General features: G+C 36.7%; 1 protein-coding gene across 2 annotated transcripts in view; it reads right to left on the bottom strand.

Moving 5' to 3' along the window:
* prickle3 (prickle homolog 3) overlaps positions 1-12,927 on the bottom strand; it is a 29,049-nt gene extending 16,122 nt beyond the window's left edge. Inside the window, exons 1-2 of one of the 2 annotated variants that reach the window (XM_014983850.2) lie at positions 12,701-12,927; positions 3,118-3,197 (exon numbers count right to left, since the gene is read on the bottom strand). In XM_014983850.2, the coding sequence (XP_014839336.2) occupies positions 3,118-3,197; positions 12,701-12,742 (122 nt within the window). In that variant the 5' untranslated portion in view covers positions 12,743-12,927. Of the gene's footprint in view, positions 1-3,117; positions 3,201-12,700 lie in introns of both variants that reach the window. The other variant, XM_014983849.2, reaches the window with a different exon arrangement.
* Between the last annotated feature and the right edge of the window lie 1,114 nt (positions 12,928-14,041).

Genomic DNA, 14,041 nt, shown 5'->3' on the forward strand with positions numbered 1-14,041 from the left:
CGCTAATATTGTTTTCTGGAGACAATTTTACGATAAACTTTAATTTTGAAAAGAGCACTTAACGCTGGAACTGGAACATATTTTAAGTACCTAAAATAAAACACAACAAAAAAAAAACAATAATTAAAATGGAAATAAAAACCGTGAATAAAATGGATTATTATGTCCCTGTAAACAAAATTACCGTTTAAAAAATATTAATAATCAGAATGGAAATTAAGGAGCTTGTTTAAATTCATTGTGTGATTAATTGATTTATTGCTTATTGAAACACTTATGAGTAACTAAATCTAAGAGCTTGTTTTGAGTAATTAGTCCTTAATATTGATGAAAACGTACTAAATCCACTGGCAGATTATTTGACTTATAGGAAAAATGTCTCATTAGTGAGTTAATTTAATCAATATTAAGGAATTATTTACTTAAAACAAGCTTCTATATCTTGCTGATGTTATTTTTAAGTCAGTTTTGTTATGTTAAGATATTTGCACTAGAAACTGATGAGTTTGTGTTTTTGCAGTGTAATTATCCTCAATATTTCAGTCAGTAAACAGTGATAGAATCTAGCTGAGCATCCAGCATAGCAGCTATATAATAATCCTCTTTGTGATAATCTAAAGCTGAGACAAACTGCAGGGGGACGACAGTAAACGCGCCTCAGATCCCAACAGATGGGCTGTGCCCCGTTAACTCCCCGCCACTAATAAGGGACGGACTAATTGCCACATGGCGACTGAAACTAATAGCTCCTGGTGACTTTGATCACTTTTGAAGCATGGTGGGGGACCTGCGGGTCAGCGGTAACTCAATTCACTTTCCGCCGGGCAGCGGAAGCACCATCTGCCCCCCACCGCAGATCAGGAAAAGCCCGGGATGAAGATGGATCGCTTCCCGCTCAGCCAGAGCCAGCAGCTGAGCCTGCGGTCTCTGGGAGGATCTTCTCCGCCAGCGAAGGTGTGACTCTCGATTGATTATTAAGGAGGATGAAATTAGAAGCAGACTCTGAGGTCCTAAAAACTGACCCCTATCAATCTCAATCACTTAATAACGTTCATGTGGCTCATTCTGCAGGATCGGACGTGGCTTAGCGGGACATTCGTCTCTGTCATTTTACCTGACATAATTTCCTAATCTGTCTGCAATGCGTAATGAAACAACATAAACTAAAAGTGCATTATGTTAAACCTGCAGTGACTGGAGGAGGAATATAACTGTATTTAACTGTTTCATAATGTAAAATAAAAATATATGTTTTGTCTTTTTTGTACATCACTCTCTTTGATCTGTACTGAGGAAACCCTAGAAAATAAGAAAAATCTACTATTTGGGCCAATTCATGACAGACTAATTCAATAAAATGTTTTTAAATTACATTATTTTACATTTAGAGTATTTTATTTATATTTATTCAGACTTGTTTAAGTTTTGCTACATTTAAAAACCTCTATATTTTATTGGTATCTGATGTGACAGACCAGCACATTTCGACTCAAATTTTACTCAGTTTTACTTTATTTTACAACTGTGAATTTTCTATCCAGCTCACAAAAGTCAATAGTTTGTGAAACTCCCCTTTCACTACAACTGAAACTACAAGTATTATTTTTTTCATCTGCAACAGATTTGCAGATCTAGAAGATAAATGTTTTTCACATTTTACTTTGCAAACCATCAAATGTAACAACTCAAATGTAAGACTTTTAAGACAATTTCTTTAAGATACAGAGAAATGTACAAATAAAATAATGCTAGTAAATAGTATCGTTGGCAACAGACGTCAGCTAATAGCTGAGATGAACAAGCGATAAATTTGAACGTAGTCATGACGGAGGTAAAAAACCTAGCTAACTAGCTAGCAAGGTTATATTAGCAGCCATTTAGCAGCAGCCACCACTGCCTCGAGTCTGTGTGCGACTCAATTAAATAATCCTACCACAACAAAAATTCAGATCTGCAATTTACGTATTAAAAAGAAAAAAGAATTTAAGACATTTTAAGGACATACTTTAAACACAAATTTAAGACTTTTTAAGGATGCATGAAAACTCTGGATTTACTCAGGTTGACTCTAGTTACTGAATAGTGGACCTCTAAAAGTCACTGGTTGTACTGGGTTTTATTTAAAGGTATCAGATTAAAAGTGGTTAACACAAAGTATTTACATAAACAATTGATGAATGTCCTTTTATGTCAGAATTAAGAGTTTGGTCGATGATATAAAATCCAAAAGAAATGAATTAATGTTCTTGAGAAATTTTTGGGCGTATCAATACTTCTGTGAAGAACTCCGAATGTACCATGAGGTTCGGAGAATGGTGGAGACTGAAAAACAGAAAAGTGGCGGACAGAGGGCGGTAAAGATGGCGGCTTCCACAGCCTAATCTGGTTAATCTGAGTGACAGGATCAGATTGCCCACAGACCCAACCAGCTGGATATACATTACAGGAGCAGGAAGAAACGTCTGAAGGAAAACAACCAAACTTCACATATAGCATAATAATCACACGTCTGTAGTGACTAACAGCCAAATTACAACAGTAAAAGTACAAAAGTCTTCGGCCATTGATGTTTTCTGTTGCTTGAAGTCACAAGTTTGAGAAGTTTTAAAGTCTTTTTTACTTGTTTTTATATTTCCTTCGGTAGTTGTTACCAGAAAAATGTATTGCTTGTTAAGCATCTGGATTCTGGCCAATTAATTAATTAATAAAAGGCCATAAAAACTAACCAGCATTACATCAACAGACAGAAAACTTTGCAAAGAACTTGCTTTAATCTGGGTGATGCACCTTGTCTCTGAGTGTTTTTGTGTTTTTTGTATTGTTTTTTTTTTTATCTTAAATGCAATCTGGATTTGTTTTTGGTACATTTTTGGCTTAATTACTGCTTGTTATGCTTTTCTTTCAGCAAATGGCCTTTTTCTTTTGAGTCTCTTTACTCCAGTTAGTGATTAATCGACTTCTACAGTCGATTAATCGTTTCAGCCCTACAGCTCGGTTTTTACTTGCTATTTTCAGCTGCAGCAGATCCAGAGAGCAGCAGCAGGAACTGTGACCCGACTGGAGGTGAGTTTTCATCCTGGGTGAAACACTTCCCCAGGATGAAGCAGCAGGTTTTACCTCCAGCCGTGGACATGGAAGCCGGGGCACTGATCTCCGCAGCGCATGCAGGGCTGGCCTCTGTCTGGGTCCTCTTCCTCCTGCTTCAAACACAACATGAGGCCGCTTTAGTTCACATCAGTTCCTCCGGTTCACTCTTTCAGGAGAACGACAGGCAGATATCAACAGATGCAAGCAAAGGCGGCGCTTTGCATGATGTGGTCAGAAAAACAGCCAGAAGCCGAGAACAGACAGATTTATTACATTTTCGCTTTGTCAGGGGTTTAGCATTAGTTTTCTGCCAAACAATTAACATAATAAACGAGGTACATGAATGGTTTTATTACACATTCACCACACAGGGTTGGTACACTTTTCCCACAGTAAGATTCAAACAGTTTTCAAACTTTTCCAGCACCAGACTTTAAATCAACTAAGAAAAAAACTGTTTCTATGTCTTCTTAGTATTACATTGCTAAAAATGTCTTGTAATAGCATTCTTAATCATACAGCAGGGACAATGTAAACTTAAATATAATAAAATGTTATATTTTGAAATGTCTCTCACTCACACTACACACCTGACAAAGCTGAGAACAAAACACTAATTTAACAACAAAAAACAATTTTAATAATGTTGTTTAGCATATAAAATATAAGACAACCTTTTTTCAATTAGTGAACGATAAATATTCAATGCATTGGAACAATCTAAACAAATCGTGTTAAGATAGATCACTTTTGAGCTCAAATTAAATGCTTCAACAAAACAAAAGTAAAGTTATTTAAAAAAATCTCTAAAAAAGTTTTCTGGCATTTAGCAAATAGAAATAATTTAAATAAGTCCAACTAACATAAAACTTTAGAAGTTTGATCTGACTTAACTTCAGATACTGACAAGTTTTTTTTTTTAATATCTAGTTTCAACCGCAAGTAACGTTTTGTAAATTTAGCCTTTAGCCTTTTAATCAAACGTTAGATTGCACTTTATCACAGAACTGTGCTGTTTGAAAATCAAGCACTTTCAAGGATCTTATCCTTGAAATCAAGCACTTTCTGAATTGAAATTCAAGGATTTTAGCCACCAGTACAAACCCTGAACATCTGAGCTCAGATTGTATCAGCAGATCAAACCTCCAGGCTGAACTGAGCGCTGAATTAAAACAGACAAAACTGCTGAGCTTTGATACTAAAACTGCTTTGCTTCCATTCCTGCAGGAACGTGTGTGTGTGTGTGTGTGGGGGTGTGTGTGTGGGGGTGGGTGTGTGTGTGTGTGTGTGTGTGTGTGTGTGTGTGTGTGTGTGTGTGTGTGTGTGTGCATATCCAGCATGCATTTTGCAGATTCAGGCCTCTCTTTAGAGATGTGAGGAAGGAAGCAGACACAGGATGAGAGCTGCACCCTTTCCCTCCCCATGCAACTCTGCCGCTCTGCTCTTTTTTCTCCTCTCTACAGTAAACCAAACTCTGCTGCATCGCTCCTCTTATTTCAGCCAACACTCTACTTTTCGGAGAATAAGTATAAACAAACTCTGCACACGACTGACATGAGGATCAGAGAACCAAACAGTTGCTTCTGGCTGAGATCTAAAAGCGTAAACAAGCGGTAGGTATGAAAGCAATAAACTGAAGTACCTGTGCATACCTGCTCACCTGCCTTATTTCTAACCACCAACCCTAAAACTGGATTCACGTTAAGCCTGTTTTGTCAAGCTGAGATTTTTACGACTGCTTTCGAGAACGGCAGCCCATTAACAGTGGAGACGGCTCTGTTTTCACAGACATGTGAAGGCTGTCGGGTAAAAACCGACCTGTGGTTTTCTTTTATTTAACCTGAGTAAATATGTCTGGCTGTATAAACTAAAAGATAACCATCTGAAATGTAGGAGAAATCCAAAACACGCTGAGAATAATCTAATTACATGCAGATTTACAAATTCACTTTGAGGGTTTTTTGCATATCGTCACGTTAAAACTACAAACTTCAATGCGTTTTACCTGGATTTCATGTGCGGATTCTGCCCCCTGTACTTTGATACCCTGCGATAAAATGTAATGCAGCCAGTTGCCTTAAGGAGGAGTCACATGGCTCCACATTCCTGCCTAAAACCCCTGAGGAGATTGTTGAGCAATCTCAACCGTTCATTTATAAATGGAGAGAGCGCATTGCTCTTATTGGAACATTTCTGTTCATTCACAGTTGCTGCAGAGCAATCGCTGCTTTAGTCCAATAACAGAAAAAAAGTTGCTAAATTTGTCAATAGTCACTTTTTTTAAAAAGTCCGTTGAGCAAAGGTGTTCAAAGTGGGGTCCGGGGGCCATTTGCAGGACTTTGACTGATTTTTCATGGCCCCCAGATCACAATTTAATTACAAATTACAAAAATTAGGACAAAACTACAACTTTTAAATCAAAATCTAGTTACAAAAATCTTAGATGCAACACAAAGTGATAATCTTTTCCATGCTTGGAACTCAGTGTTTCAGCTGTTTTGAAGTTTCTGAAAGTTTGTTCCAGATTTGTGGTGCATATTTTTAATTGCTGTATTAAAACTTGGCTAAATGCAGTAAACTGCCAAATGAGGACTGACCAAGATCCAGTTTTTATTTCTTTGGTTTCTTAAATCACGCCCAAAATAATAAATGAACAAGACGGCTTTCAATTAACAAGGAAAGTATAAATATGCAAAAACCATTTGAAGTTCTGATCATGTTCCTACAAAAAAAAAAGATTTTATCTGTTTAATTAAAATACTTTATGCTAAGTTTATTGTTGAGTAGGTAAAAAAAAAATCAGCATTTTTGGTGATATTGTTTAAAATTTATATTTATTTTGAGCTGATGATTTTGGCCCAAAAGTGGTACAAAAGGTTTGGACACCAGGGCTAAAATACTGCTCATTGTGGTTGCCAGAATTTTACCATACATACAGCTTTTACTGTATTCATACAGCAACATCTGCCGGTATAACGTAAATTAGATACTTTTTTTTTTTACCAGTGTGGCTTTTGGCAGGAATGTGCCGCCATACAGTCACCTAATCTCTGTATGAATCCAGCTGCTCTGTGAAGGCCTTAGAGGTTCATTAGAGAACATGTCCAGTTTCATAAAAGCTGGTTTTATGGCTTGCATGCAAAGAGGCACTAAGTGAGAAGTAAAAATAAGTCCACTCATGGCTCTGATGCAAACATGGTGGTGGCAGCGTCATGCTGTGGGTAATTTTCTTCCGTAAGGGAGCTTGTGACTTCCATCCTATCTGGCTAAACCTAAGCTATTTTCAAAAAAGAACAGGGTGAAAACGTATTTTATAAAATAAAATCCCAATAAAAGGCAATGAAGATGGATTATAATGTTTAAAATACAGATGATTTCTTTGTGACTGGGTCCTTCCACTTTTTGTTTCCTCATAAAAAGGTAACTCCTCGTTACTCTGACAGGCTGACTGAGCCTTGGAGGCACATGCTTTAAACAAGAAAAGAAAACTTCTGTACACTGAGGTGTACATCTGCAGTCCTCCAGATTCAGAAAGAATTTAGCTGCAGGATAAGATCACTACTGGAAACTTTAGTCGACTTGAAAAACGTTTACTTCAGAAGCCACAGGGGAGAAAATGAAATGATACTTCTTGATCTCAGTAGGTTTAGTGTATGTGGCTCTGGACACATTCAGCAAAAACTAACGGGGGGGTAAAGATCACTTTTCAAAAACATTTAAACTGAAATATGTCGCCTCTGCAAAGGCCCGGAGTGCTAAGGTAAATAGAGTAAATGTGTAGTTAATAAAATTTGTATCTTCATCTTAATTTCTGTACTAAATAATCACAAAAATACTGTAGTACACATATGAACAATTATTGTAAAAATGATTTTGCTTAGTTGCACTCTTGTTTTGACTTCCACTGTGCTGAAAACGCAGATTAATCCACAGTAAATATCAAAGAAAACAAGAAACATCTCTACCCAATGTCACTCTTTTATACACCATATTGTCATATTATGGATGATTTTTAAAGAACAAATAATATCACATTTCCAGTAGATATTGTCACTCTTTGCATCATGAACAAAGTAAAACACGAAGGTGGGAGAATCATGATGTGGGATCTTTAAAGCCAGAGGCCCCTTTGGAGCTTCATCTTCCAGCTAAACAACCTTAAAGTTACAGTTAGAGCAACAACAGACTGGTTCAGATGTGTTAGAAAGGTCTAGTCAAAGCCCAGGCCTAAATCAAAATAGAAAACTGAAGTAAGACACAAAACATGACATTCAATCTCCATCCAGTCTTACTAATCTTTAGCCAAGAACGATTAAAAATGTCACCCAGATGCTGTAAAAGTACTACAAAGTGTAAACAAAGGGGTGGCGAATACAAATGGATGCCGCACTTTAGAGATTTTTAATTGCTAAACAATTTGTGCTGTAAATTTGAATTAAGATCAACTATAATCCTCAAACGGATTGATATGAGGAAGAGAAAAGAGTTGGGATTGTTGACTGAATGCTCACACGTTTCGGGCAAATTGTAATTAAGAATAAAGCTTTGGGTTCAGCAGTGACGCAACGAAGGGGCAAGAGATTAGAAACAGTGAGAAAAGAGTTTTATCTCTACACAAACATGGATTAAATAAATTTGGCTTAAACTGACACAGTTGGGGTTCACAAAAAACAAACAGTAATTTGTGATGAGTGTTTATTCTGTTTGTGTTGGAACACACTTGTAGTACATGTTATATATACAACCACCTTAAAATAGTAAGAAAACAGCCGATTTACGTTTGTTTGTAATGACAGAGAGCGGGGAGGGGGCTTCCTGTTCTGCTTTTTAGCTTTCCATGAAAGATACAGTATCAAGTCTTTGTCTGCAGGCTGAGGTTTTCCTTTTGTGCTCTAAACGGGAGTGGCAACAGGAAGTTTCCACCAAACAAAATGAAGGCAAGGTAAATAATATGTTCATTAATCAAGTCTAAGTCAACTCCACCAGCAGCCCATTGCGTACTTTTGATGTTTAAAAACTATAACATTTGACAGGAAATCTGAAAATATGATTAGTTAGTGAAATCCTGCTAAAGTAATCAGCCAGTAGATCTTAAACAAGCTATGTAATGTTGGTCATATTTTAAATTACTTAAAATTAACAATGATGAGTAAGCATATTTGCATTTAAGTACAAATTTATTATTGTTACAGTGCTTTTCCAAATCCTACTGTTTTCTCTTGGTGCGTTATTTTGACTTGCTGGCTGTGATTGGTTATTAATACAAGTGAATGCAGTATTAGCAAGGAATGCTCTGATTGGATGAAAAAGGCCTCTCAGTGATTGGCTGCTCGTGTGGTTCATTTTCATAAACTTTGTCACGTTGCAGGTAAAAACACAAAACCAAGCAAGCACCAAAAGAACGCCATCCAGTTCAAAAATATGTGACTTCTAACACATAGAGAACAACATGCAGGCACATAGATGTTGACTTCTACATGCTGGAAGTCGCATATTTTTGAGCTGGATGGGGTTCCATAAGTGCCTACATCATATACGTGTTTACATCAGTGACACTCAGGTTGGTGGGCACAAATGTGACGCAGAAAGTTGCTTATACGACGTCCTAACATCCATGCTAGCTAGCATTCTGCCTCATCTAGCTATGGCTTGGGTAATGTTAAAAATGTAGCTGCACACTCCTCGTCAGCAGGTGAGCGGACACGGTCATCATCTCCTCCACTGCTCCTTGGACTTTGGAAATAAAAAGTGTCCACAAATGTTTGAACTGGATAGCATTCCATAAGTGCCAAAACACTTACTGAGCGAGTGTGTGTGATGTAAACACATTATTCTTTGTTCACAGATATATGTGCTCACATCAGTCTTATTGTGTGCACTCAGGCTGGTGGCACAAACATAACATGTTGTTTACAACATGCTAACATCCATGCTAGCTAGCACTCTGCCTCATCTAGCATGTGGCTCAGGTAACGTTAACAACGTTGGCTTATGTCTTTCAGTCAGCAGGTAAACGATCAGGATTATCATCTCCATTGCTTCTCAAACTTCGGAAAAATAAACTGTCCATTGTTTCTTTATCCTTTATCTGTGACTTGACACTTTATTTAATGAAGTTGTTAGCATGAAGACGGGTAGCGACAGGCAGTGGTTACAGAGGTGCAGTGATTATAAAAAAAGACACCTGTCCTGAGATCATTAAAGTGTCACCATTTGCACAACAATTTCACCAAAGATCCTCTTCAACCCATCTTTGCTATCACTGCCACTGGTGTGTAAAAAGCCTATTTAAAGTAAATAAACACTGCTTAGCTTGGCATTGGGGCAAGTAAAGTCTAATAGCCCAAAAAGCCAATATGTATACATAATACACTGGGGAAAACCTTGAACTTGCGTCAGTGTGGGAGCCTGAGGTTTGATCACATCAAGGTTATGCTGAGCTCCATCATGCTGCCAAGTAACGGTGTAACTAAGAGAAAGACAAACTGAAAACCAGCCAGCTTTGTTTGTCTTACATCAACATGCCAACGCTCTGGCTAAACCGGGGACTTCTTCTCATAATATTGGGACAACAGATAAATATTACATAATAATGATGTCATTTGGTCCATGCCAACAGTGTGGTTCTCCTCAAATCATCAAAAGCTGTGATAAATAGGTTCTTACTCACTGAAAAAGAACTGACAGCAACATTTAGATTGTCAAAGCTGTGGTTCTGGATGGATTAAAAATTAACAGGACAGGTCGGAGGTCAGGGGCCTTTGCTGCCTTGGCAGGTTGGGTAGATGCTCGTCTCTTCACTGGGTAGGATCAGACAGCCTGCTGGTTTCTCTGCAGCACAATGCAGCCCAGTGATGTGATGGATTGTATTCTTTCCTTCCTGCTTTCTGACCCACCGAGGTCAGCTCAACACAAAACAGCCTGGATGTGTCGTCTTCCTCCAGTCTCACTCTTAGGACTAAACACAAGCCAGGCCTCTCTAACAGAACAGCTAAACACAAAACAGAGGGTTTCTGCAATGGAAGGGCTTGTTCCCATAAAAGCTTCAAGTGCAGCTGTTGTCTGCATTTGCAGAAACAGTTGTTAGTAATCACTGTTAGTTAAACAGAAAGAGAGCAAGTAGACCCTGACACCAAGCATGTTTCATCTACTTTAAAGTGGCAGTATTATGTAAAATCAACTTTTTTGAGATTTAAATTATGTAATAATCTTATTGCTTCATAAAAAATACCTGGAGTTTTGCCTTGATTCTTTCATGCACGTTTGAGAAATCCCTTTAATCTCCATGGCAACCATTTAGCTGAGCAAAACGACTGGGTTGACCTACAGCAGCCCTCCTCTACAACTTCCCTGACTATTCAGCTCCTTCAGACTAGCCAGCAGCATTTAGCAAACACATGGTGGAGCTGCACATCTGCTGACCTCATTACTTGAACTACTTCTGGTAAAAACGCTGTGATAACTTCCTGAAGGCAGAGTTTCAGAAAGGAGTTTTTAAAGGGAAATTACAAAGTCAGATTTCTTATAAGTCATATTTGATATATATCATTATTATAACAACTTAAGTTAACATAGTTACTTGAATGTGCTATAAAATGTTACTATGTGCCTAGAACATAGATAATACTGCCCCTTTAATGTTTATACTGCAGTCTAATAAATATAAGATTGCACTGCAGCCTGATTTATATCTAAAACTGACTTTCAAGAACATAAATATTGTGATTAGGTTAGAAGATGACAAAAATACAAGCCGACGTATTCCTCGATTAATAATTAAAATGATATACATATTTTTTTATTGGTTCTGGTCACCATTTAAAATTAGTATTTTGGATATTTCTTTACCTAATTTTTAGGTTTGTTTCATGTCCACCACATTGTGGCTATTTAATAGGTAAATTTTGGTTTTGGGACTCAAATAATTGTTAAATAATCTCATTATGGTTAATGATATCTATCCATCCATCCATTCATCTATCATTACTGTTTAAACTTTACCTTTAATAACATAAAGTTACCTAATTTTTAAAGTGCAATCAGTAATACTTTTATAACAAATTTATATCAGTAATGATTTCCTGGTTAATGTCAAGTTGTCATAACAAAGACATTTTGAATAATGTCAACTTTGTATTAAAAGTGTCATAATTTACCATATGACGCTTTATGACAACAGTCATAAATATTCATGAAGGCTTATTCATGTTCATGACAGGTGTTATGTCATGTTAATGAAAGTGTCATGACAGTCTTATTCACCCCCTTCAAATAAAGTGTTACCTTTGGAATTTATTGTAAATCCAAAGTCTTAGCATAACAAGAAATGTTTCACAATAACAGCGTGACAAACGCCCATCCCTAGTGTTAAATGTTTATTGTTAAATAAGAACCTAAGGATTTGCTTTGAACCTGTGTGTGCAGTCAGGCACGAGATCAAACTTTATACTCCTTCCTGCTCCCGTTTGGATTTGCACATTTTGTAGAATCATATAAGTATGTCTTAAGATTCAGCTAACAGTTTTAAATGTTTATTTTCTGTTCTTTTTAGCCACACTGATTACAAAATGTAATCCATTGGTGAGAATCATTTGTCAGATTAAAAGTAGATTTTAAAAATACCACAATTTAAGCAGACACTTTTCTTTATGAGAAATGTTTGGGGTGTTTTAGTAATTGGTCTGATACAATTCCCTAATCGTAATGTAGTGTCTAATTCACTGTAACTGGGAAACAATGATAATTAACAGAAAGGTTAGAACACGTCCTTAGTGAATTAACTATATCATATAGTCTGAATAAAATAAATATAAATGTATATTACGGCTGACAGGAAGGCTTCATAAAATCAAACTAATAACACAGTAATTCAACTGATGGGTATGAAAACTGAATTTTAAAAATACTTCATAGTACAATACGTACACCTAGAAATTATATAATGGTAATTACTTTAGACTCAGATAGAAACAACACATTAAATATGTAAAAAAGGGATTTGTCACATTAGTAGTTCACTTTTGGTGGGTAATTTATGCATTGCATTGTGCATAGCCAAATGTATGACAAATAAACCGCTGCATTTTTCTTCATTAACCAAACTATTGAAGTTGATTTTATGGTGAAAACATACCGAGGTGTTTACATCACAGATCCTGAGAAAGTATTTGAGTATGTTCGGGTTAAAACTGCTCTACATCCCAACCTGCTTGCAGCTCAGGTACAGATTTATGAGCCACTCCTGACTTCACCTGAGGCGTCACGCATCATGACTCAAGAAACAACGACTTCAAGAAGCACGTCAAAAAAACAAATAAAAAACAACATCTACTGCGTGTTTTTACCTCTAAAGTGGGAAAACAAGAAGGGAATTTCTCCCCAATTCAGTCCAGCGACAAAACAATAGCCAGGTGAAGGTGGGACGAAGTTCCGCTTGGATTGTTTTCTCTCCTGGACATTTTTTTTGTTTGTTTGTTTGTTTGTTTTCGCACTGGTTAAATTCACGTTGATTGATGTGGATATGAAACAAAACAGACACTGAAGGGTTGAGAGTTGACTTCTTGATAAATAAAGTGCTGCACAGACAGTTTAAATTAAAAACAGAAGAACTTACCGAGCGGTTGGACCGTCGCTTCTTCGAGCCGCGCAGGAACATGATATCGGCTGGACGTTAAAAGACACTTTCCAGGTGGAAAAAACAGACGGAAAAGAAAAATAAACGATAAAGTCTAAAAGTGTGGAAACAGTCGGAGTCTACCGTGAACTACATGCTGCTTCCCTGCGGAATCCCCCGGACTCTTCATCCCAGTCTTCACTGAACACTTTTGGCTTCGGATCAGATGTGAAAAGTTAGCTTAACTGAAAAAAACCACACCGCTTCCGGTAGGACTTCAAAATAAAACGCACATTTACACACTTTGCTTTTGGATGGAGACAAAATAAAAGCAAAATTATGTGGTATAGAGGTGCTTATCAACAAAATACATAATCGAAAATGTATTTATTTCATTAACATGAACCTCGTATATTCAATAAATTACATTCAGGAATGCCTTCCTGTTGTAAAGCATGTCAATGCTCTGGTAGATTTGCTCTCCATAGTTTGCCAAGTCTTTTTTTTTTTACAGGAATTTCTGAATCAGAATAACTTGAGGTAATCAGCCTGCAGTTGTCATTAAGTTTTAATGAAGTCCATGTTACTTTAATAGCAGCTTTCACCTCATTGCATTGTTAATTCTGAATCCTTTCCTCCATCTCCACAGATTCTCAACAGCATTTGGGCCAATGTGCTACTCAAACAAACACAGAATAATATTGTAGTTATTTAACCAGTTGTTTGTACTTTAGGTGGTATATTGAGGTGACTGGACTTGGTGCAAACTGTAGAGAGACGCTCATGACGCTTGTTAGCAAAGGGAAGCATAAAGTGCTTTAAATTTTCCTGGACTTCCTGTTGACCCCAGTTGACCAAATCTACTTTCATTTTGTGCCTTTTCTCTTTTCCCATGAACTCTGGGAACTTGATTGCCTAGTAAGATGTAAAAATTTTATTAAGGCTGAAAAAAGGACATTTATGCCACCGTTTTTTTCCTCCTCTCAACTTTCTGTTTACATATTTTTAAAGACTTTTGTGCTTTACACTCCTAGAGGATATAATGCATCATATTTCGGACCATCATGTAGGTCAGACTGTGGTCAAAAATGCACTACTGCATTAAAAGTGCTCATTTAAATTGGTCTTATGTAATACTGAAAACTAAATTTTGGGTTTTATATTAGCTTCAATCCATAATCATAAAAATTACCAGAAATAACTAAAAAAAATCCCACTTTGTGTAATAAATATGTATAAAATGTGTCCACCTTTTGAATTGAATTACAAAAATGTATCATGTGTTTATTGACATTGAAATTGAAATTAATTCAACACACTTTTAAAGAATAGTCACAAAAA

Source organism: Poecilia mexicana, unplaced genomic scaffold, assembly GCF_051168715.1.
Source record: "Poecilia mexicana isolate PSO_F unplaced genomic scaffold, ASM5116871v1 scaffold_7, whole genome shotgun sequence".
Classification (NCBI taxonomy): domain Eukaryota; kingdom Metazoa; phylum Chordata; class Actinopteri; order Cyprinodontiformes; family Poeciliidae; genus Poecilia; species Poecilia mexicana.